Here is a 19,744-nt window from a genome sequence, read left to right on the forward strand (position 1 = left end):
TCGCGGTGACTGAGCGTATCTGGCCCAAGCTCCGACAGATATATATCACGGGCCTCACTAGCCGGCTGGTAAAGGTTTACCAAATCCACGTTGCAGGGACAATATCACATACACTGGCATTGCTAAGTTAATCTGCAGCATCATATCGTTGGCCCTACATGCTCTAGTATGCTCGGAGGTTCGATCTTGACAATTTCTGACTGTCCAGGCTCGGAGATAAACCTAGAGCAATCGGGCGAAGGATCCTTTGCCCGAGAGGGTCAAGCATGGTTAGCTCCGAGTGACGGCCATCTGACTGGACGCTGTCTATCCCCGTGATGACAGGAAGCAGACTGCTGAAGCACTCGGAGGTGAAATCATTCCGAGTCGGGGATCAATGGATATGTCCGGGTCGCAAGTCAGTATAAAAACCCTGCCATGGGCCGAATGACCGATTTGTCCAGCAACACTACAAGAACAACGCTATCAGTTACACCCATCGACTACGGAGCTCCAATCCCTCTCTACAAAGATTGTCTACCTTGTCATCCTTCCATCATCATGAGCATTACGACGAACAACGCGGCCTGGCTGACCGCCGCCAAGGCCCATCCGTTCGAGGTCAAGGAAGCCCCCGTCTGGAAGCCGGACGTCCGCGAGATCCTCATCCGCAACCACGCCGTGGCCGTGAACCCCGTCGACGGCAGCCTGCAGAGCAAGGCCTGGTGGCCCCTGGAATACCCGACAATGCTCGGGCAGGACGTCGCCGGGCAGGTGATCGCCGTGGGGGAGCAGGTGACGCGCTTCCAACCGGGCGATCGCGTCGTGGGCCATGCAGTGGACATGGCCACCCCCACTGTATGGCCACCAAGCGCCCGCAAGACAACGCCTTCCAGGTCTATACCATCCTGACCGACCATATGGCTAGCCCGCTGCCCAGCTAGGTCTCCTACGAAAATGCCGCTATGATCCCCCTGGGGTTCTCCACCGCCGCGGCTGGGCTCTTCCAGTCGGAATTCTTACGCCTGAACTTGCCAACGGAGCCCCGCGCACTCTCCACTGGAAAAACGCTCCTCGTCTGGCATCCAGCGTAGGCAGCAATGCCATCCAGCTGGGCGTTGCGGCGGGATACGACGTAATCACCACCTCTTCCCCCAAGAACTTCGTATACGCCAGGCGGCTGGGGGCCAGCGAGGTATTCGACTATCACGATGCTGCCGTCGAAGAGAATCTCGTACGCGCGCTGCACGGCAAGACCCTCGCCGGCATCATGGACTGCATCAAGTTCTCGCCAACGCCCGTTTGTCTGGAGATCGTACGCCGCTGCGAGGGCGACAAGGCTGTTGCCACGGTAAAAGGCGGCTTCACTATGCCGCCGGAAGGAATTCGCGTGAAGAACGTTTTCGGGACGTCGATAAAGGATAACGCTGTGGGACCAGCCCTGTACGAGAGCTTCCTCCCGGCAGCATTGGCGTCAGGCGTCTTTCGGCCGGCGCCGGAGCCTCTGGTGGTGGGGACTGGACTGGAGACCGTGCAGGCGGCGGTGGATTTGCAGGTTAAGGGGGGGAATTCGGCGCAGATGGTGGTGGTGCTGCTATGAAGGATGGGAGGACATCAATTCAGTGGTCCCTCCAGTTGTACGCATGACGCATCGGCCTCGCGTTCCTCCGTCGCCGAGTCCCCAATCGAGTAAGCGCACTGAGTATGCCTGAGGCTGCCGAAATCGGACGTTGTTTTCACCGCTCGAGGATCCTCCCTTCTCACTCATACAACAGTATAGTCCACCGCAATACAAGTGTCTTTATCACCCCAAGTCTTGCATGTTTTCATCATATACCTAGCCCATCGCTCAATCCGCACATTCCAGGCGGGGGTGTATGAGCCGGTCATTAATAATGGAGGCGTTGAACAATCCAGCGTACTCCCTTGCATCATCATCAAGGCATAAACTATTAACAACAGATAACCTAACTACATACAACAGTGCATTTAGTACTGGACAGGCCCGAATTCGACTGCTCTCCTCGTCGCCTCGTCTAGCTCCTCCTTGGGCAGACCAATGGTGTCATTGGCGAGTTCTCTCCGGGACTCAAAGTCACCGCCACCATTCTTAAAAAAGGCTCGCGTATACATGGCCTTGGCGTATCCGGTCCGGATGCCGTTTTGCATTTCTGCAAGTCCGTCATTATATCGTTGGCGACAAGGTTCATATCGGATTGTCCAGTCGGCGTCGGTGGTCCCCATGACGCGGTGAACGCTGTCGAGCATGTCGCGTTGGCTGACCGTAAAACTAGCGACGTAGAAGAGCTGGTTCTTCCATTGTGCCACCTTGGCCTCGGGCAGACTCAAGAGCGCCGCTACGGCTCGACCGCATTGAGCTGGGCTCGAGGAGGTAATCGGCGTAGTGCCGTCGTCAAAAAAGGTCACCGATTTCTTCGTCAGGTCAAAGCCGAACCACTGTTCCCCCATCGCCAGACTCCACTCATACCAGAAGCCACATACCATGGCGATGTAGGCCGTGTTTCCCTGCTGTTCAATGTCGTGACAGCGATCGAGAGCGGCCGCTCCGTACAGATCTTCGTTCCGCAAAGCCTCGTCCAGCAGATCGTTGGAGTAGACATTCGGCATAATGTAAGGCACTCCCGCGGCCGAAGCAGCCCGGACAATCAGCCCATGCAGATGCGGCGGGCTATATATGGACAGCGTAACAATCAAAAATTGCTGTCCCCGCAGCGCATCGACGAGCGTCTCGGAGTTGTTATAGTTCACTTCCACCCTCTGGGCTCCTTCAGGGATCGGGCTGGTGCTCCCCACCCGGGTGATTGCAGTGACTGTATGCTTCCCGGTCTTCAGCAACTCACGGGTAAAGTGTGACCCGATGTTTCCGGCTGCCTAACGCTTCCATTTAGTCAGAGGTCCGCGAGAAACGGAGAGCATGCGCTGGGAGGAAGAGGGTGCTCACGCCGACAATCGCCACTTTCTCAATACAGGCCTCGGAGGGCATCGTGTCGACAGTGGCCAATGGACAGCAGTTATTTTGGTCAATAATCACCAGAACACCATCAATAGGCTACACCGAGCATAAACACCGAGTATTTAACCCATCCTATCGCACCGGAGATAGCGGAGATTACCAGGTTCGCGACGGGGTTACGCTGGATGCGAATGTCAAGTGCATCCAGAAGTACCTTTCTCCGGACCTAAAACCGACGGTCAGAGGTACTCAGAAAACTTTACCTGTCGTTAAAGCCGACCCGCCTCACCGAGCTCCAGGATCAAGTTGCTCTTCTATGACGCTGCTGCAGCGCCTGAGACTTGTGGCTCAAGACGGGGCAATTCCTTCATATCCACGGTCCGCGTACAACACTGCGGAATGAGAGAACGTAAACTACGAGCTGTTGCCAAATTCAGTAGTAAAGAATATAAACCCAAGCATTCGTAATATCAGATTGTGTTTCTTCGTTGTTGAATATCGAGACCAATCGGTCTCTGGATGGATAAAACAATGGCCTTCGCCAGGGGCCAGGATCAATTAAGACTCTACAACAAGCTCAGCCGCTCAAATCCTTCGCCCCGTCCAGTGGTGTCGCTTTCGTTCGGGTCAACGTTGCTGGATTCTAATAACGGGAGAAGAATGAGTGGATGGACAACGTAGGGCTGTTTTCCCTTGTCCCATTCTGTCGCCCCCAACGTATTCCCCTGCCTGCCAGGTTAACCTCCAGAAAAGATGAGTTCTCCGTGATACGGCCTCTAATGCGGTCGTGTCATAAATCACCATGGCTCTACGCCACCAGAATAACACTACTAACGTAGCAACAAAGGACAGGAAGATGATGTGAGAAGGATGCTACGAAATGGACTGGCGCTAGTTTGAAAGCCCTCCATTTCCCCTAATTTCGCCATTCAACCACTTTCACACTCTTCTTTTGATTCACCTATCAAGCCATAAAAGTCTAGTCAGCATAGCATCAGAATGCATCTCTTTACAGCGGCGTTTTTGATGGCTGGCGTTGCGCACGGGCAGAGCACCAGTGCCGCTGTCCCCACCGCAACGATGTCGACATCACTCGTTCTGTCCAGGCGTCAAATGTCCCAGACGATACAGAAATTCAGTTAATCAGCGACCCGCTCGAGACTTGTTTTATCAAAGTCAACAATCCCAGTCGATGTGAAGGCCATGGACGCTTGGCACAGCGGTGTCTGCCCGCTTTCACAGGCATCAAGGCACCAAGGCACCACGGCACCACGGCACTCGGTCGCATCCCACGAAAAACTGTCGCGCGGCATCAGCAACTTTGTTTTCATTCCCTCTTTCCCCCAAATCATCCTCTTCCCGTCATCCCCTCGTCCTACATCCGATGATGCATATTCTCTGGAGGAGCGGACCAAAGTGAACCCACCACGGCGCGATGTTTCCAGAGGATGACTCCATCCGGCCTCTCAGATCCCGACTGGGATGCAAAACCTGCAAGTAGGTTGCCATTCCCCCAACAGAGACCTATCATTCTGATCGCAGTGCAGAGCCCGGCGAGTGAAATGTGGCCAGGAGAAGCCCACCTGCGTGCGATGCAGCAGCACCGGTCGCCAGTGCGAATATCGTCGTGCAACCACGCGCACCTTTTCATCCGCTCCGGCCACGCGGACGGTGCTCGATCACCCTCTGTCCTCCTCGCCCAACACCGTCTGGCGAGAGCGGCGCGCCTTTGCCTACTACTTCCATCGGGCCGCCGTATCCGTGGGCGGCGAACTGGATGTCGACTTCTGGCGCTCGATCATCCCGCAGGTCTGCCGAGCCGAACCGGCGGTGTGGGATGCCATGATCGCTCTCAGCTCGCTGCTGGAGAGCCCCGAACTCTGTCCGGACGTGATCGCCTTCCGCCGACCGCATCCCCACAGCCTCAATGATAAGCAACGAGACGCGCTAGGCTGGTACTCGCGCTCCGTAGCGGCCGTTCGCCGTCACCTCGAGACCGGCGGCGTCGACATCTTCGTGGGCCTGGTCACCTGCGTCCTGTTCATTTGCATCGAGGCTCTCATGGGAGGCCTACCCGAGGCCGTGCAACTCTATGATCAGGGGGTCCGTCTCATTCTCGCTCTGCGCAGCCAAATCGCCTGCGGTCTGGTATCGGAGGCCCGGGCTTCCTTGCTGGAGGACACAATCGTCCCCATCTTTGTTCGACTCGGAATGCTATCGACACGTATCGTCGCGCTCCCCGTGAGTGCTCTCTTGACCGAGACCAAACACCCCTTGACGCCATGGTTTCCTTCTCTGAAGGCGGCCCGGGAGGCGATTGTTGCCCTCGCTGCAGAGGTCCAGCTTTTCGAAGAGACATGCAACGGGTATCTCCTTGCCTCGAGTGCAACCCAGGTCACCGAAGAGCTCATGATGCGGCAACAGAACCTGTCTACGAGGCTGGAAGGCTGGCACTCGGCCTTCACTAAATTCATGAATTCGTCATCGGCGACGGACCTCCCGCCACATCAGCGAATCAGCATCGGTGCTTTGCTCCTGACATACTACGACATGTCATTTGTGATCCTCGTAGTCTGTGTGTCACGGTCCCGGATCGCCCACGACGCGTGCCTGCAGAACTTCCGAAATATCGTCGAGCAGTCAAGTATCGTTCTGAATGACCTGGCGCCGGGGGGCGGCACGGCACCGTCGTTCACGTGTGAAATCGGCGTCGGCTTTCCCCTGTGGTTCACCTGCCTCCGATGCAGCGATCCGACCACCCGACGCACGGCACTCGCTCTGCTCCGGCGAGCGCACCGGGTGCAGGGATTTAATAACCGCGACCACGGGGCCATGGTGGGGAAGTGGGTGATCATGCTCGAAGAAACGTACGGGATGGCGCTGAGTGCCGCCCAAGCTAGGCGTGGTGCCATAGCCTTGGGGTCCCGGGATGCTACCAATGAGGAACGCTCTCAATCCCAAGAGATGGACGACCTCAGCAGCCTCCTCGGCAGCCTGGACATCAAATTGGCCGCAGGTGCTAGCCCGTCTGCAGCGATCCAACCTATAGCGCCGTCGGCAGACCTCGTCCCAGAAGAGGCCCGCATCCGACCACACGGGGTATTTCGGCCACGAGATGGGTTTCCTCAGGGGACAAGCGAGGCCGACCTCACGCGGTGGAGCCGAAGCTCGGATCAAACGTTCTTGCAGTTCTCGAGGACGGTGCACGATCGGTCGAACGATACTTGGCAGGTGATCTATAGTTATATTCCCATCGATTTCTAGCCATCGACTGCGGCGTAGAAAAGTTCCACTTGTCGAGTTGGGCTTCGGCGGGGATTTTACGAAGTATGACTCGGATGAGCACCAGATTGTCGACCCGGCAGACCACGGAGTAAGTTATAGCCAAGAGCGAGCTGTTTTGTGTGTATTGCGTACTTGAATCCTCCAGCCCACCACAGCGTAGAAGGAGACCAAAGTCGGTCCGCCCTGGATTGAGCCGAGTGGCGACACGGGAGCGATGAAACGTCGCCCATGAAATCGCCCCCTTGGCGGAAACGGCCTGCCACCGAGTTGTTTGATTAAGGTACTCCAGGGATTCAACCTCCCCGTGCAGAATTGGCCCCAAACGGATCATTATGCTCATGGCTAAGCTCGGTCCGCCGTTTGTCTATCAAGTGCTCGGTGCTCATGGACATGTAAGAACGTTGACATTATTGACATTATTAAGGACTGACTAGCCATAGTATGTATAAATGATTAATGAAAATTAATAATAAACCCTGAATCATCACATTAGTCGTTAAGTGGAGATCCTTCCCTCAGGATCCCATCCCCCCACTCCTCCCTGATGCCTTTCGGTTTCATCCCTCTGGCGTATCCCTTGACCCTTAGCAGCTGTACTCCACCCACCAGCCCGTCTCCTCGTTTTGCTCCAGGAAAACCTGATCGTTGAGCTCCATGGCCAGCCGAAGCGACACGCTCTCCTTGCAGTCGACGGCTGCCACGAGGTTGGAGCGAGGCCCCGGCGTTTCGGGCCAGAATGAGAAATCGGCGCCCCCCAGGCGCTCGTTGTCGTCGTTATCGTGCACCGACACGCGTGCCGTGTGTCCAGCCGAGAAGTTCCGCTTCTCGGGGATGCTCCATCCCACGGAGCAGTCCTTGGCCTCGGCGGGAAGAGCCCACGAGGCAATCTGCTGCCGTTCGGTCGTGTTTGATTTGATGAGGTCGAAGTTTTGCGCGGGAATGGGCTTGTCGGTGTCAGGCAGGATGAGGGTCTGCATCTGTGGCTGGAAGAGCCTGGTTTTCTCGCCCTTCTTGGGGCAGGACCCCGGGGTGGGCTTGGTGTCTCCGTCGTCGTTGTCGGGCTTATCGGGGCAGCCGTCTTGCAGGGCGCACGGGTCGACCGAGCAGCAGCCACGGAAGTTGTTGAGGTTGCAGACGTAAAAGGCCTTGCCGGCTTCGCATTGCGTGTCATCTCGCGAGCTTAACGACATACGTGAATGATCTGTGGTGGTGGTGGGCAGGGCTGCAGCCAGAGGCAGGCTGATCAATGCCATACAAAGTGCCGATGCGCGGAACAACATGATGGATGGATGAATTACGGCGTCGTGAGAATTAAATGTAGGAAATCGTAATGGAGTAAGAACAGAACGGAAGGGAGTCGGAGGAAATGAAACGTGGAGAAATTAATATTCTAATTGAATGGTGTTGAGGTTGATGATGATGATGGGAAAAGCACGACGATGGCGGCCATATTTATACCTTCGCCACGGAGGCTGTCTCCAGGATGGAACTCATGGATCCTCCCCGTAATCCCCTAAAATTCGGCACGACAAAAAAAGCGGCTCGCGGCCTAACCTCCAGTCTCCAGAAAATCCCCCCTAGTCAGGCAATACCAAGATCGCAAGGCGCAGATCGCAATCCCCTTCCAGGGATACGGCTGCAGGTGGTGGGAAAGTGCCAAGATCGGCTAATGCACAGTGACCCGGTAGATTCCTTTTTTCCTTTTTTCTCGTTTCTTTCCTTTTCTTCGTGGCCAAGAAGACTGCGGAGTAGGGCTGTGCTGATCACGCCCAACCCCCCTATGGGATTGCCTGGATGCCCCCGGATGGCTCCACCTGCCGGCTATTATTATCAATGCGAAGACTAGCCACTCACTAACGACCAACTAGTTGTCCACGACAGCCTTGACACCGCGATTCGCAGCGAATCACAATGCAGCCGTATTGGGCAGGCCTGTTGGCTCCGATCGGTCAGGACGGAGTACGGAGTATGACATTTGGAGATGCGGCTGCCACCCCAGCCTCCCGCCGCGCAAAAGCAACGGTGTGCTCGGTGAGACACGCTGGCCTGGCCTCCAGAAATAAATCTCACGCCCAATGGATCGCAACCGAAGGCTATGCTACAGCGACGTCACGATGCGGAGCAGAACCCTGGGAAATAGCTATCAGCGAGTCATGCCGGTGACAGCACGCAGCTCGGACGATGAACCAGCGTGCTATCAATAGCACGAGAAGTGTCGGTCGCCTGATAATCCGGATGTTATGCTAGATTTTCCCCGAGGCTGTGCACAGGACAGCACCGATGCAGGTCTTGCCGGACGAGCCTGCCGTGGTGGCCCATCTTTTGTTCTATTCCTCAAAGGCTGACAGTCTTACACGCCATCATGACTTGTAACATCTCGAGGCAATCAAAGTCGAACACACAGCAAGACATGTTCGACGTTTGCCGATTAGACCTCAGATGCTCCGATGATATACCTGTAACCGAAGCCGTCTTCCATGTATGAGAAGTCTACGGCAATAGCGATCTTATATCTAAACAAAAGTAACCCTAGTGATGCCACTTGCTCCGATCCTACCAGTGGCCCATTTGGCAGCCTGTGGTTGATTGTCTGAGGCGAATTCACAACGCATGATTATGACCAGAGAGCATTGCGCAAGGGTGCACGCAAATAATCAGTTGAATGGGGTAACAGGGAAAAGTACTTTCAAGGGGCCCAAAGTTTGGCTAGGCAGTGTTCGATCTGGACAGTCACAGACAGCGCAAGGGACAAGATAGTGCGTGTGATCAGACCTAGTTTCGGAATTTTGACCATCGTGGACAACCACAAGCCAAGTATTCCCCGCATACTCGGGGATATTTGTAGGACAGGCAGAGCGTTATTTACCATTTCAAGGGTCAAATTTGGCGCGGTGCCATAGAAACAGTGCACACGGGGAGGAGAGCAGTAACGACGCTGAAATACAAGGTTGGCACCTTAAAATCCACAATGCATCACGTACACCTGGAATATATTGTATCTATTTACATCGAATAAATGTAGCGTTGAGTCATGTCATACCCGATCAATCATGAAAATTCATTCTTTCAACAGACTCCCCGTTGCCGTCGCCCGGAAGTCCCGACTACTGAAGCCAGCCTTAAAGGTAAACGGACCGGTGGGGATGCGCCACTCCTGGGCAACGACATCCCAGTAGCTGAGGTCCCGACGCATGAGATCAAACGTCACCGTCTTGGTCTCTCCTGCCCGCAGCCAGACCTTGTCAAAGCCGCGCAGCTGGTTCGGAGGAGTGCCCGCCGGGGTGGAGGAGGGGAACTGCACGTAGAGCTGGGGAATGGCGAAGCCATCAACCCCGCCCGTATTGGAGACCCGCGACGTGAGCGAATAAACCGTGTCCCACAGCGCGGGATTGCCACCGGGTTGGACTGGACGGGCCTCGGGCAGCGCCGTGAGGTTAGACGCAGCCAAGGCTTTGGGCGACAGGGTTGTCAGATTGAAGGTCGTGTAACTGAGCCCGAATCCAAACTCGTAGCGCACGGGGATATCGTGGGCATCGAAGTAGCGATAGCCGACTTCCAGCTTCTCGTCAAACCAGCTCTGCCAGTCGTAGGTGCCGTTCGTGGCGGAGTCGGTGGTGAGCGGAGCGTTGTAGTCGGACTCGTTGTAGGCGATCACGTAGGGCAGCTTGGCAGACGGGTTGACGTCGCCGTAAAGCAGGTCTGCAATGGCATTGCCAGCCTCCTCTCCAGGATAATGCGCCGCGAGAATCGCTGTGACGTTGGGGTGATCGGCAAAGGGGAATACATTGACGCCGGCAGAATGGGTGACGACGACGGTGTTGTTGCAGTCTTTCGCCACAGACTCGACGACTTCATTACCGTTCCAGTCAAACTTCAATGTTTGGCGATCCTCGCCCTCCTGCCCGTAGGACTTGAGAAAGACCAGGCAAACATCCGGAGACTGGACGGTCAGGAGGGACGGGAGAGAGTTCTCCGCGACCAGGGTGTTGTTCAGATAGGGCTGCACAATGCCGCCATGTCTGCGTGCGCGAGCAGTGATGGCCTCTAGGGGCGTAGACAAGGTGGTCAAGCGACATGACCCCGAGGAGCCAGAGTTCACCAACACCCCGTACTCGGCATTAGACCGCGTGGTAGCGGCGTCGATGATCGGCCCGGCATCATTCCCAGCGATGACAATGTTGCGAGGTTTGCGCAGGGGCAACGCATTTCGCTCATTCTTGAGAAGCACGGTCGACGCCGCGCCATGCTCGCGGATCAAGGCGCTGTGGTTCCCACGGACGTCGCGGTTGCTTGATCCCGTGAACTTCCAGTCATGCAGCCAGTCCTCGATGGGGGAGTCCACGTTGAGCAGAGCCACCTGGGAGTCTACACTGGGGTAGGAGGCTTTGTCCTGACCGAGCCAGTAATACGGAGTCATGATACGCACAATCATGTCGTCAATGCGATCGGAGCTCACAGTGCCGTTGTGGATCGCCTCCGTTAGGTTCTTACCAAAGAACGATCCTTCCGTCCACAGCTCGCCATACAGCGTGAATCCACCCGGCATCGTCATGTCCATGCCACTCTCGATGGACGATACTCCGGAGTGGGTCGCACCCCAGTCGGACATGACGTAGCCCTGGAACCCCAATTCGCCCTTCAGCAGATGGTTTAGCAAGTACGAGTTCTGGCAGGCATGCGATCCGTTCACTCGATTGTAGGAACACATAAAGCTGGCCACGCGGGCCTTGGCTGCATTGGCAAATGGCCACATGTAGATCTCGTGCAGGGTGCGATCATCGACATTGGCAGACACCGAATCCTGGATGTAGGTGGTTGCGTTGGCATCGGGCTGGTAGGTGGGGTTGCGCTGCGTTTCCTGCTCGTTGGCGATGAAATGCTTCGCGTTCGCCTGCACTCCGGCATCCTGCATTCCCAAGATGGATTTCTCCATACACACCCCGGTCAGATAAGGGTCGGCAGCGAACCCTTCCCAGGACCGCCCACCGTGCGGGCTGCGACCCAGCGGACCGGCAACGGGACCCAGGATGACATGGGAGCCCTTCTGTTTATGTTCCTGTGCCTGGGCATAGGCACGGTCATACAGCAATTTCCGGTCCCAGCTGGCGGCAGCCGACACGCCGCTAATAAACACGCTGGAGAAGTCGCCCTGCTGGACGCACTGGGGACCATTCTGAAGACAGAGACCGGTGAAGTTGAGCCGAGGGATGGGCAGCACGTTGCCGACACAGGGACCCGGCTGACCCGTGGCCATCCATGCTTTCTCGTCGACAGTCAATTGAGAAACAAAATGCTTGGCCTGGTGCATGGCCTTTTCCCAGCCCCCATTTCCCGTCGTTTTCGCTGGGACGAGGACGTTAGTGCGTTTCAAGGGCCGAGACTGGGGTGGGTGATTTGCTCACGCGACGGATGCACGGCGGGAGAATGGCCGTAGGGAGTCAGGACGGTGGTATTTTCCGGGGGAACATAGCTGAACGGAGTGCCCGTAAATGGGCCGGGGGGCTGGCAAGTGGTGGCCTCAACGGATGCCAGCCAAAGCGCCGACAGGAGCACGTCGGTCGTCTTCATTGTGAAATCGGAATGATCCTGGTTGTTCACTCCCTCTCTCGTCGAACCGACCCATGGGATACTTTATAGCAGCTGCCGGTCCCTTTGACTCGGGTACACTCCGTGCAGAAAGACCATCCCGCAATGCCACTTCAATCCCCACAATTCCCCAGCTCAGGTGGTGCTGGGCGAATCGAGGCCGGGGAGAGCCTCGTGTCGAGCTTTCCCCGTCAGGTCAGTGGAGTGAGTCTTTTTCAGGGCATGACTTCATCGCACCGAGTGACGGGAAACCGAAGTTTTGCCGGGATGGTCGGATTGCAGACTCTCCAGAAAACCCCCACGTTTCTACCCCGCGGGCGACACTAGCAGTTCGTCGTGGAGGTTACGGCATTTTCCTCCGTAATGGCGGCTGACATCCGAGCTGGAGAAAGGACGGGGTGACAATCGGCCCGGTCGGCAGGTGTCCAAAGTGGCAGGGATTGTCTTGTGATGTCAGCACACCCCATGTTCGCAGAACCTACGGATTGACTCGGCCGGCATCCGGAGGAGAAAACAAGGACAGCCTGAATTGGTTCTCCACTCACGCTGCGAAAGCATCGAAAATATGCCGAGTCAGCCGAGGGTTGCGGGCATCGATTTACCCGGGGTCGAGCGACTAGGTCGGGCCGATTTGAAAATGTGGAAGCGTTGACAATCCAAACATTGAATTCAAACAGTCAGGATGATGAAGTGTGGGAAAGGGGTAAGTCAGGGAGAAATACTTGGTAGACATCTACCGAAACCTGGCCAGCAATATATTTATCAGCATGTCTACCGTTTCTACCCCTGTAACATCCCCACTGAAACCCCCGAAAAGGAATGGTCTGAAATAAGCAAAATATGTCTACAATACTATTTGCAACGCAGATGAGCGGCTTGAATTAATTGTTATTAATTGTTTCTGAGCAAACGTCTGGCCTATCGAACTCCACTGACGTCCACCGACATATGCATCGCAAAGGTATAAGGCTGATCAAAGCACTGATCCCACGTTTTATGTGTTGATTTGAGCGCCCAGAATTTCTCTAGCAGCCCCTTGGCAAGAAGTGGCACATGAGTGCCCATCGAGTAACTCAGACAAGGTAGTTGGTGCCGCAGAAATGCTTGCAACCTGGTGTCCTTCACGGCCGCGACACCAAGGACCACGAGATCCCAACCCACGAACCGTTTCAGGCACGGGGAGGAGACGGCGGCAGTGAGGCCTTGTTGCAGACTGTGGGCGTGGCTAGTACGAAGGTCACCCAGCTGTGTATTCCAAGGGAGAACCCCCAAGCTTTGAAGCGAGAAAATGCAGTAAATAGCTATTGCGTCTTGGTGGATCGCCCCCAACAGTTCCCAGTCGGAATTGGTCGATATCGACTGAGCCCATTGGGCCACGCAGAAACTATGAATTCGAGCCAGGATTTCAAACGCTGATTGAATGAGATCACCCGAAGCTCCTTCCAAGGCCTTCACGCGAAGATAGTTGATGTTGAGGATCTCTCGGAATAGAGCTGCCGGATACGTGCCGAAGGCAAAAGGATGATCGGCATGCTTGGTAATCATGACGACTAGGGCTCTCATATCTGAAGTAGCCAGGGACAGCTGCGATGATGGCGATGAGGTATCTCCCATAATGGCAGCGCTGAAGAGTCAATGTTTTACCTGGACCAGGGGAGCGATCGGGATCACGTACAACACGACAAACAGTAGCAGAGGACGCAGCCCCGGGGATCGGGCCATCACGCATATCCCCCCGCGCAAGTCAATTATCTTCCGCACCCCGTCGAGGTGACATCGCCAATGAGGCGACGCGCCTTGCTGAGCCTGCCCACGATCAGTTGCCGTTGACACCAGCGGGGCATCTGAACTTTACATCGACCAGCAGGAGGGTAAGCATTCCCGCTACTACCAGATCGCTGGTGCGTCTTTCCGGCGCTTGAATATCGTCACTTAACGACCGAATCAGCTGGCCCCGATAGCGGAAGAAATCCCGCACTAATGCCTGAGATCCCGGCTCATTCCGCAACCGATTCATGCGGTGGCTCAGGGTCATGCAAACGATCACCATGCGAATATGGTCGGGATGCCTGGCCATCGCCATTTGGACAATTTCCGGGGTGATTGGGTAGATGGCGGTATTCCTGCCCAGCGTCGCGATATGCCGCAGGTCCGGATAAATGCAAGCATTGTCTGACGACTGGTCAGACGGATTGGGATTTGGGTACGCAGCGTTGACTAACAATATTCCGTCGCCTGCACAAAGACATGGAGATCGGTGGGCAACTCGCGGGCAAGTCCCCGACTGCACCCAGTCCCTTTGACCTCATGTTCGACGGGCTTCTTCTGCCGCCGTGAAGTGACCTTTCCAGGCGGCAGCCACTTCAACCGACGAGGCTCCGTTGCGCCGTAGCCGGGGCAAGCAACACCGGCGGTCGAGCATCGGGTACACTGTGGACGGGTAAAGTCACAGACCAGGGAGCGGCGCAGGCACTCCCAGCAGTGGCGCTTGCGCTCTTCCACCATGATTGCGGACCCGTTGACGGAAGTACGCGTAGCGGAAAGTGTGGAAAGGAGGTTGCTGATGCTATCCCGTATGATTGGGATCATCGTCGAAACGAGGGTGGCGTTGGGTGGGCCTTCCCCTGGAGAGCCAAGTGGGTGGGGGCGGAATCGGGCAGCGAATGGAACCTATGCCGGAAAGCTTGTCATTCTAGACAAAGAAATGTAGGTTGTCCAGGCATTTATTCGGGTGTAGTTGCATGTTTGTTTGGGAGGCGGCGAGATTTACGGGGTTGATATCTGCCTGGTATTGCTTCTGACAATCTACGGAGTATCAATATCCACCCGACAAGTAGATAGGATCCAAGCGAACACCCGGTCGAAGGCACAACCCGTGCCAGAACTACACCGGGTCTTGGCTTGGCAGGAGGGCCTGACGTCATCGTCATTTGGGACAGCTCAGGTCAGGTGATAATCGATATGGACAGCCAGTGGGGACGGAATCTGCCTCCACCACTACTTGGATCTTGCAACGGCTATGCTCTGCTCGACAGAAAGCCAAGCCGCGAAGGATCAAAATCGTGAGGGGTTGTTTGCCGATTGTCATGATACTCTGCGCTCGTTTGACCCCTCGCTAACGGGTCCTCTCGGGGAAATGTAATGGCTGGTGCGAGGATAGGGAGATATAAAGTCCTGCCTAATCCCTGTCCAAAGGAAGATGCATCAGACCATAAACTTCAGATCGGTATACGGCACAATGCTGACCCACCTCGTGTTGACAGTCGTAGCCTTCTGGGCCGCCAGTCCGGTCACTGCCAGTTATGCCTTCTACGTCGGCAAAAACCTCACGGCCGACGGCAGCACCATGATCGGTGGCACCGGGGAAGAAGTATCAAGCCACTGGCTGCAGCTGTTCCCCGCACGCGACCATCCACCCAACGCGACAATCACCGTGGGCGTCACCAAAGACGCCAGCTTCCCCGGGGAGCTCATCCAAATTCCCCAGGCCAACCACACCTTCCGATACCTGAGCATGGAGTACTCGGACTACGAGGGATTCCCGGCCCCGCTAACCAATGGCGGCCTCAACGAAAAGGGGGTTGGCGTTCGGGACGTCTGGGCCGATAACCGGGAAGAGCTGCTGGAGATGACGCCCAATCCACAGCACGGGCTGCAGTACAGTGACCTGGCGCGCATCGTCATGGAGCGGGCGAGCACCGCCCGCCAGGGAGTGGAGCTCATCGGAGAGCTGATTGCCAAGCACGGGGAATCGACGTATGGCGGCAACTCTCACCTCATCGCCGACCATGACGAGGGCTGGATTGTCTGGGAAATGGCCGGAGGCGCCGGACTCTGGGCGGCGCAGCGCCTGGGTCCCAACGAGGTCAAGGTCCTGTATCCGGGGTACATCGAGGAGTTCCCGGTCAACTTCCAGGATAGCCCGGATTACATGGGTTCCCAGGATATCGTGTCCTTTGCGGTTGACCGAGGCTGGTGGAATGCTAGCTCCGGCAAGCCGTTCAACATTTTTGACGTATACGGACCGCAAGACCCCCGGTACCGCGCCCGTGACGGCGGATACAAGTTCATGTCACAGGCTGCTCTCGAAAATGCCACACGTCAGATGGCCCCCGTGACGGAGGAGGATCTCATGGCCCGCGTCAGAGATTATCGGATCGCGGATGACGAGGCCGGGTACGGTCAAGTGGTTAGTCTGCGTGCTGGCATCGATCGAGACATGCTTCGCATCTGGATTGCGCCCACCGGATCCGTCGCCGCGCCGTTCATCCCGTACTGGCTCGGGGTTCATTCCATCCCCGCCGAGTTCGGGGCCCATCGATACTTGACCACAGGGGCCTCCAGCAGCTTTCTCAACCCGGACTATCAGTTGCAAGAAGTCTCCATTTTTGCAGGCCGGGTCTTCAAGCGAGTTCTCTACTATATGTGCTCCTCGCCGCGCCTGTATCTTCCCTTGGTGAGGGACATGCTGACCCGGTTCGAATCCGAATCTCGCGCCCAGGTTCAGGACTGGGTAGAGCATTCCGCCCTGCTCCTGCTCCAGGCTGGCCGGCGGAAAGAGGCGCGGCAAATGCTGACCTATTATTCTCATTCTCGAGCAGCACAGGCCCTTGAAATCGGTCACAAGCTGAACAACGCTCTCGATGGGTACATCAAGCTGACAGGACAGTGGCGCACACCGAAGGGTAGTGGGATCAACGATAGTGGGGAGGGCGAAGAAACGGTCAATTGTTTGGTTGGATACGATCCCGATCAACCTAGTGACCTGTATTCTGTGGTTGGCAGGAGCAAGATGTTTTGAGACTACCTGAAGTCGTCTAAAATGACAATGCCCGCGGTTGGGTCCTCGCAGCAAGCTACATGCAGAATAGGAAGAGCAAATCATGGCGAATAAGGGGATAGATGTTAGGGGTGCATCCATGATGGACGTTTGTTATATCAGTCCACCTGGAACCACACCAGCCAGGCCAGCCGCAAGCCTCGCCCGGCCACGCGTAATGCCGTTGGCCGCACTTCCCACGGAATCGTCACAACTTATTGAGGTCATATGGTCGAAACTAAAACTTTAACAAACCCAATAATGCAATGAATGTGCAAAGAATATGCTGTACGGCTCCCACATGACGGGGGAGGCTGATACGGAGTCTAATAAATTGAGATTCCTCGTTTAATTGACATGATAGTTTCCATTTCTTACATACCGTACATTCTAAACCAGACGTCACTATTGGCTGCCTGGTATGCTGGGTAACAATTTCCCGTTCAACGTCCCCCCGGTCTGCTCATCCTTGTCCACCAAGGGATTTATTGGGGATGGATCACGGGCCACAGTCCGTTAGCCCTGTGTCGCCGCCAGCGCTTGATCATGGCCAGCAATGAGGGAACAGTATCCTAAATCTGTTCTCGTCAGGCGGACGCATCGTGAACTCCTGATGTCGCGGAACAACCAATGTTTCAGAATCAGGAGCGTAAAAATGTCGTTTTGAGGCCTTTCTGGGGTTCCAAATCCCTTCCGTGACCTGGCTTGGCCAGGAACACACATTCTCGAGCCGAATATCCATTATTCTGCTGGGCGACTGGATCTGTTGAGAATCAAGGCCAGAGCCGAATGGTTTGGGGGCAATGCCCAATGTCAACGGACTGGATGGCCAGAAATCTTCAGGGACGAGGGTGCAGGCATTGTACACGGTTGGTTCTCATAAATTGTCTCGGGGTTATCTTTCGGCGGGCAACTCGTGAATCTGATGGTCCTTCATGTTATCCAGCTCTGCCGGCGCAGTGTGCCCATGCAGTTCTCCGGGAGATAAATTCTGATAAGGGTGGACCGCTGCAGCCTCGCCAGCCTGTGGTGGAATGGACTGGCTCTTTTGTCGCCGACGAAATAAGTATAAGAATAGGGCGACAATGATGGCGACACCGGCGACACCACCAACGACGCCGCCCGCAATCGCCCCGGCATGGTTACTCGAGGAGCCGGTTGAATCGGACGCGTCAGATGGGGATGTGGTGGTTGCGGAGGCAGGGGCGGAGCTAGCGGAGGTCGCCGAGGCAGTGGATGTTGTGGATGGGATGGTTGCAGTCCCGGAGACGCCTGATTCACATCGTCAGAAGGATATATGCCGAGAATCAAGCGGGCCACTACACACTAAATGAGATGGGATTCAAAATGGAATACCCTCGGTCGTCGGGCACCCCGTCCGAACAGCCGACGGCGTCTTTCGGGCTGTCCGTCCAGAAGCCCGTCTGCCCGCTGAGACAGCAGAAGAACCCGGTGTGATTAAACATCGTGGCGTTTGCGACGGCGCAATGGGGCGATTCTTTCAGCGGAGCGGTACAGTCTGCCTCGGAGGGACAACAGACGTTGTTCTGGATGGCTTTCGAGGCTCCCGGACAAATCGATTCGCCGGGACAGCAGGCATGGAAGCTGTCCCAGGTGCGCCCGCAGCTGGTCTCAGTGCTGAGACACGATCCATTTCGGCGCAGAGGGAAGCCGTAGGGAGGGTCATAGGACACCATGGTGAGGAGCAGCAGACGACCGTCGCATGAATTCTGGCCAGGGCACGACGGAGAGGAAGGGAATCGAGTGAAGAAGGGCGTTGGTTTACAGAGAGACGCTGACGGCAGAAATCGCAAGCAAGGACTTTGGGGGCCAAAACGGAGCAATTTCCCCTGGTTTCGCAGGATTCTGAATGGTTTGAATAGTTTGAAGCACTAGGCGCCAAAGCAGTTTAGTGGCAGCCCGCTAAGCCGGCGCCGACAACGCTCTAAAATGCCGAGCCGTGTCCCAGACCCACGCGATGCCCCTGGGAGGGTTAGTGCCATTCCGCCGGCCCACAACATGGCAGCCCAATGCCTTTGTTCCCCGACTCCGCTAGATTAGATAGCGCTGCTCCTCCGTGCTCCTCCGGAGTACGGAGTAGTTCAGTCTCCTGCTGAGCAGTTATCTCACCCCTGTAATTCTCACGGCATACGGAGTACACACCATGTGAAGTACCCCTATCATCTAATGGCTCATCTCATCACCCCCTATCCCACAGGCCCTGGGGAAAGATATGTGATTTATATTTAGGATGCCGAGCAAGACGGCCTGTAATTAGCTACTTAATTAGTAATATAATATAGTTTTTCTTTAATTTATTATATAGTTTTTATTTAGTTTCTATACTCTAATTCCTTTTAAAATTAGATATAATATTAATCAAATACTTATTTATAATTATTTAAAAAATAAGGCTAATGTCACGGTGCAGACCTGAAGGCACTGCCAAACCCACCAGAACCAGATAGAACTGCTAAGCTAGAAGAACCTGTCCCTAATCCTAAACCCTTAACTGCTTAAAAGCCTAAATACTAGAGATCTTATTATAGCTCCCTGAGCTATATCTTATTTATTATCTTATATATAATCTAATTATAATAATAATCAAAGATTTTATAAATCTAGCCCGCCTAATCTAGCCAGATTACCTGCCCTGCCTGCCCCTATTATATTAATTTTACTAACCTACTAGCCCGTGCCTTAATATTATATAACTCTTATTTATAAAGCTAATATTTATTTAATATATCTAAAATTTTAAAGCCTTTATCTCTCTTTAAGGATCTTAAATTATTTACTTAATATATTACTAAATATACTAAAGAATAGTATGCTTATTATAACCAGATCTATATATTTATAATAAATATTAATATTAACTAAGAATATTTTTACTAGAAAGTCTCCCGTCTCTAATAAAATATAAATACTATTATACGAATTATTATCCTCTAAGTAGATTATAAAAAAAATTTACATTAGGGTTTACATTAGGGTTTACATTAGGGTTTACATTAGGGTTTACATTAGGGTTTACATTAGGGTTTACATTAGGGTTTACATTAGGGTTTACATTAGGGTTTACATTAGGGTTTACATTA

At 54.7% G+C, this 19,744-nt stretch overlaps 8 protein-coding genes across 8 annotated transcripts; 3 read left to right on the forward strand and 5 right to left on the reverse strand.

Moving 5' to 3' along the window:
• Nucleotides 1-540: 540 nt before the first annotated feature.
• On the forward strand, nt 541-1,579 carry P170DRAFT_446456 (zinc-binding alcohol dehydrogenase family protein; the record flags this gene model as incomplete). Its single annotated transcript, XM_024850794.1, has 3 exons — nt 541-837; nt 924-1,055; nt 1,091-1,579. 3 exons carry the CDS (start codon nt 541-543, stop codon nt 1,577-1,579), a joined length of 918 nt encoding a protein of 305 aa, XP_024706690.1.
• Nucleotides 1,580-1,968: 389 nt separating this feature from the next.
• Nucleotides 1,969-2,983, reverse strand: P170DRAFT_353297 (aromatic alcohol reductase; the record flags this gene model as incomplete). The annotated part of the gene is made up of 2 exons (XM_024843972.1): nt 1,969-2,871; nt 2,942-2,983. The coding sequence occupies 2 exons, from the start codon at nt 2,981-2,983 to the stop codon at nt 1,969-1,971; spliced, it is 945 nt and encodes a 314-aa protein (XP_024706691.1).
• Nucleotides 2,984-3,935: 952 nt separating this feature from the next.
• P170DRAFT_382814 (Zn(II)2Cys6 transcription factor domain-containing protein) lies at nt 3,936-6,406 on the forward strand. Its single transcript, XM_024845619.1, has 2 exons — nt 3,936-4,450; nt 4,501-6,406. Exons 1-2 carry the CDS (start codon nt 4,389-4,391, stop codon nt 6,215-6,217), a joined length of 1,779 nt encoding a protein of 592 aa, XP_024706692.1. The 5' UTR covers nt 3,936-4,388; the 3' UTR covers nt 6,218-6,406.
• Nucleotides 6,407-6,636: 230 nt separating this feature from the next.
• On the reverse strand, nt 6,637-7,775 carry P170DRAFT_436405 (uncharacterized protein). The gene has a single exon (XM_024849149.1). The coding sequence runs from the start codon at nt 7,516-7,518 to the stop codon at nt 6,823-6,825; it is 696 nt and encodes a 231-aa protein (XP_024706693.1). The 5' UTR covers nt 7,519-7,775; the 3' UTR covers nt 6,637-6,822.
• Nucleotides 7,776-9,187: 1,412 nt separating this feature from the next.
• P170DRAFT_436406 (beta-glucosidase) lies at nt 9,188-12,127 on the reverse strand. The gene is made up of 2 exons (XM_024849150.1): nt 11,641-12,127; nt 9,188-11,581 (listed from the first exon to the last, which is right to left on the reverse strand). The coding sequence occupies exons 1-2, from the start codon at nt 11,804-11,806 to the stop codon at nt 9,297-9,299; spliced, it is 2,451 nt and encodes an 816-aa protein (XP_024706694.1). The 5' UTR covers nt 11,807-12,127; the 3' UTR covers nt 9,188-9,296.
• Nucleotides 12,128-12,669: 542 nt separating this feature from the next.
• Nucleotides 12,670-14,329, reverse strand: P170DRAFT_455556 (Zn(II)2Cys6 transcription factor; the record flags this gene model as incomplete). The annotated part of the gene is made up of 4 exons (XM_024851542.1): nt 12,670-13,448; nt 13,500-13,630; nt 13,680-13,996; nt 14,047-14,329. 4 exons carry the CDS (start codon nt 14,327-14,329, stop codon nt 12,743-12,745), a joined length of 1,437 nt encoding a protein of 478 aa, XP_024706695.1. The 3' UTR covers nt 12,670-12,742.
• A 521-nt stretch (nt 14,330-14,850) lies between these two features.
• On the forward strand, nt 14,851-16,850 carry P170DRAFT_436410 (uncharacterized protein). The gene has a single exon (XM_024849151.1). The coding sequence runs from the start codon at nt 15,063-15,065 to the stop codon at nt 16,623-16,625; it is 1,563 nt and encodes a 520-aa protein (XP_024706696.1). The 5' UTR covers nt 14,851-15,062; the 3' UTR covers nt 16,626-16,850.
• A 688-nt stretch (nt 16,851-17,538) lies between these two features.
• Nucleotides 17,539-18,340, reverse strand: P170DRAFT_474936 (uncharacterized protein; the record flags this gene model as incomplete). Its single annotated transcript, XM_024853201.1, has 2 exons — nt 17,539-17,915; nt 17,971-18,340. 2 exons carry the CDS (start codon nt 18,338-18,340, stop codon nt 17,539-17,541), a joined length of 747 nt encoding a protein of 248 aa, XP_024706697.1.
• Between the last annotated feature and the right edge of the window lie 1,404 nt (nt 18,341-19,744).

The sequence above is a fragment of the Aspergillus steynii genome (genome assembly GCF_002849105.1).
Source record: "Aspergillus steynii IBT 23096 chromosome Unknown P170scaffold_3, whole genome shotgun sequence".
NCBI lineage: Eukaryota > Fungi > Ascomycota > Eurotiomycetes > Eurotiales > Aspergillaceae > Aspergillus > Aspergillus steynii.

Coding starts and splice junctions, on each gene's coding strand:
- P170DRAFT_382814 (XM_024845619.1), top strand. CDS start 4,389: ATGTTTCCAGAGGATGACTCCATCCGGCCTCTCAGATCCCGACTGGGA. Junction 4,451..4,500: donor CTGGGATGCAAAACCTGCAA/GTAGGTTGCCAT, acceptor ATCGCAGTGCAG/AGCCCGGCGAGTGAAATGTG.
- P170DRAFT_436405 (XM_024849149.1), bottom strand. CDS start 7,518: ATGTTGTTCCGCGCATCGGCACTTTGTATGGCATTGATCAGCCTGCCT.
- P170DRAFT_436406 (XM_024849150.1), bottom strand. CDS start 11,806: ATGAAGACGACCGACGTGCTCCTGTCGGCGCTTTGGCTGGCATCCGTT. Junction 11,582..11,640: donor TCCCGCCGTGCATCCGTCGC/GTGAGCAAATCA, acceptor TCCTCGTCCCAG/CGAAAACGACGGGAAATGGG.
- P170DRAFT_436410 (XM_024849151.1), top strand. CDS start 15,063: ATGCTGACCCACCTCGTGTTGACAGTCGTAGCCTTCTGGGCCGCCAGT.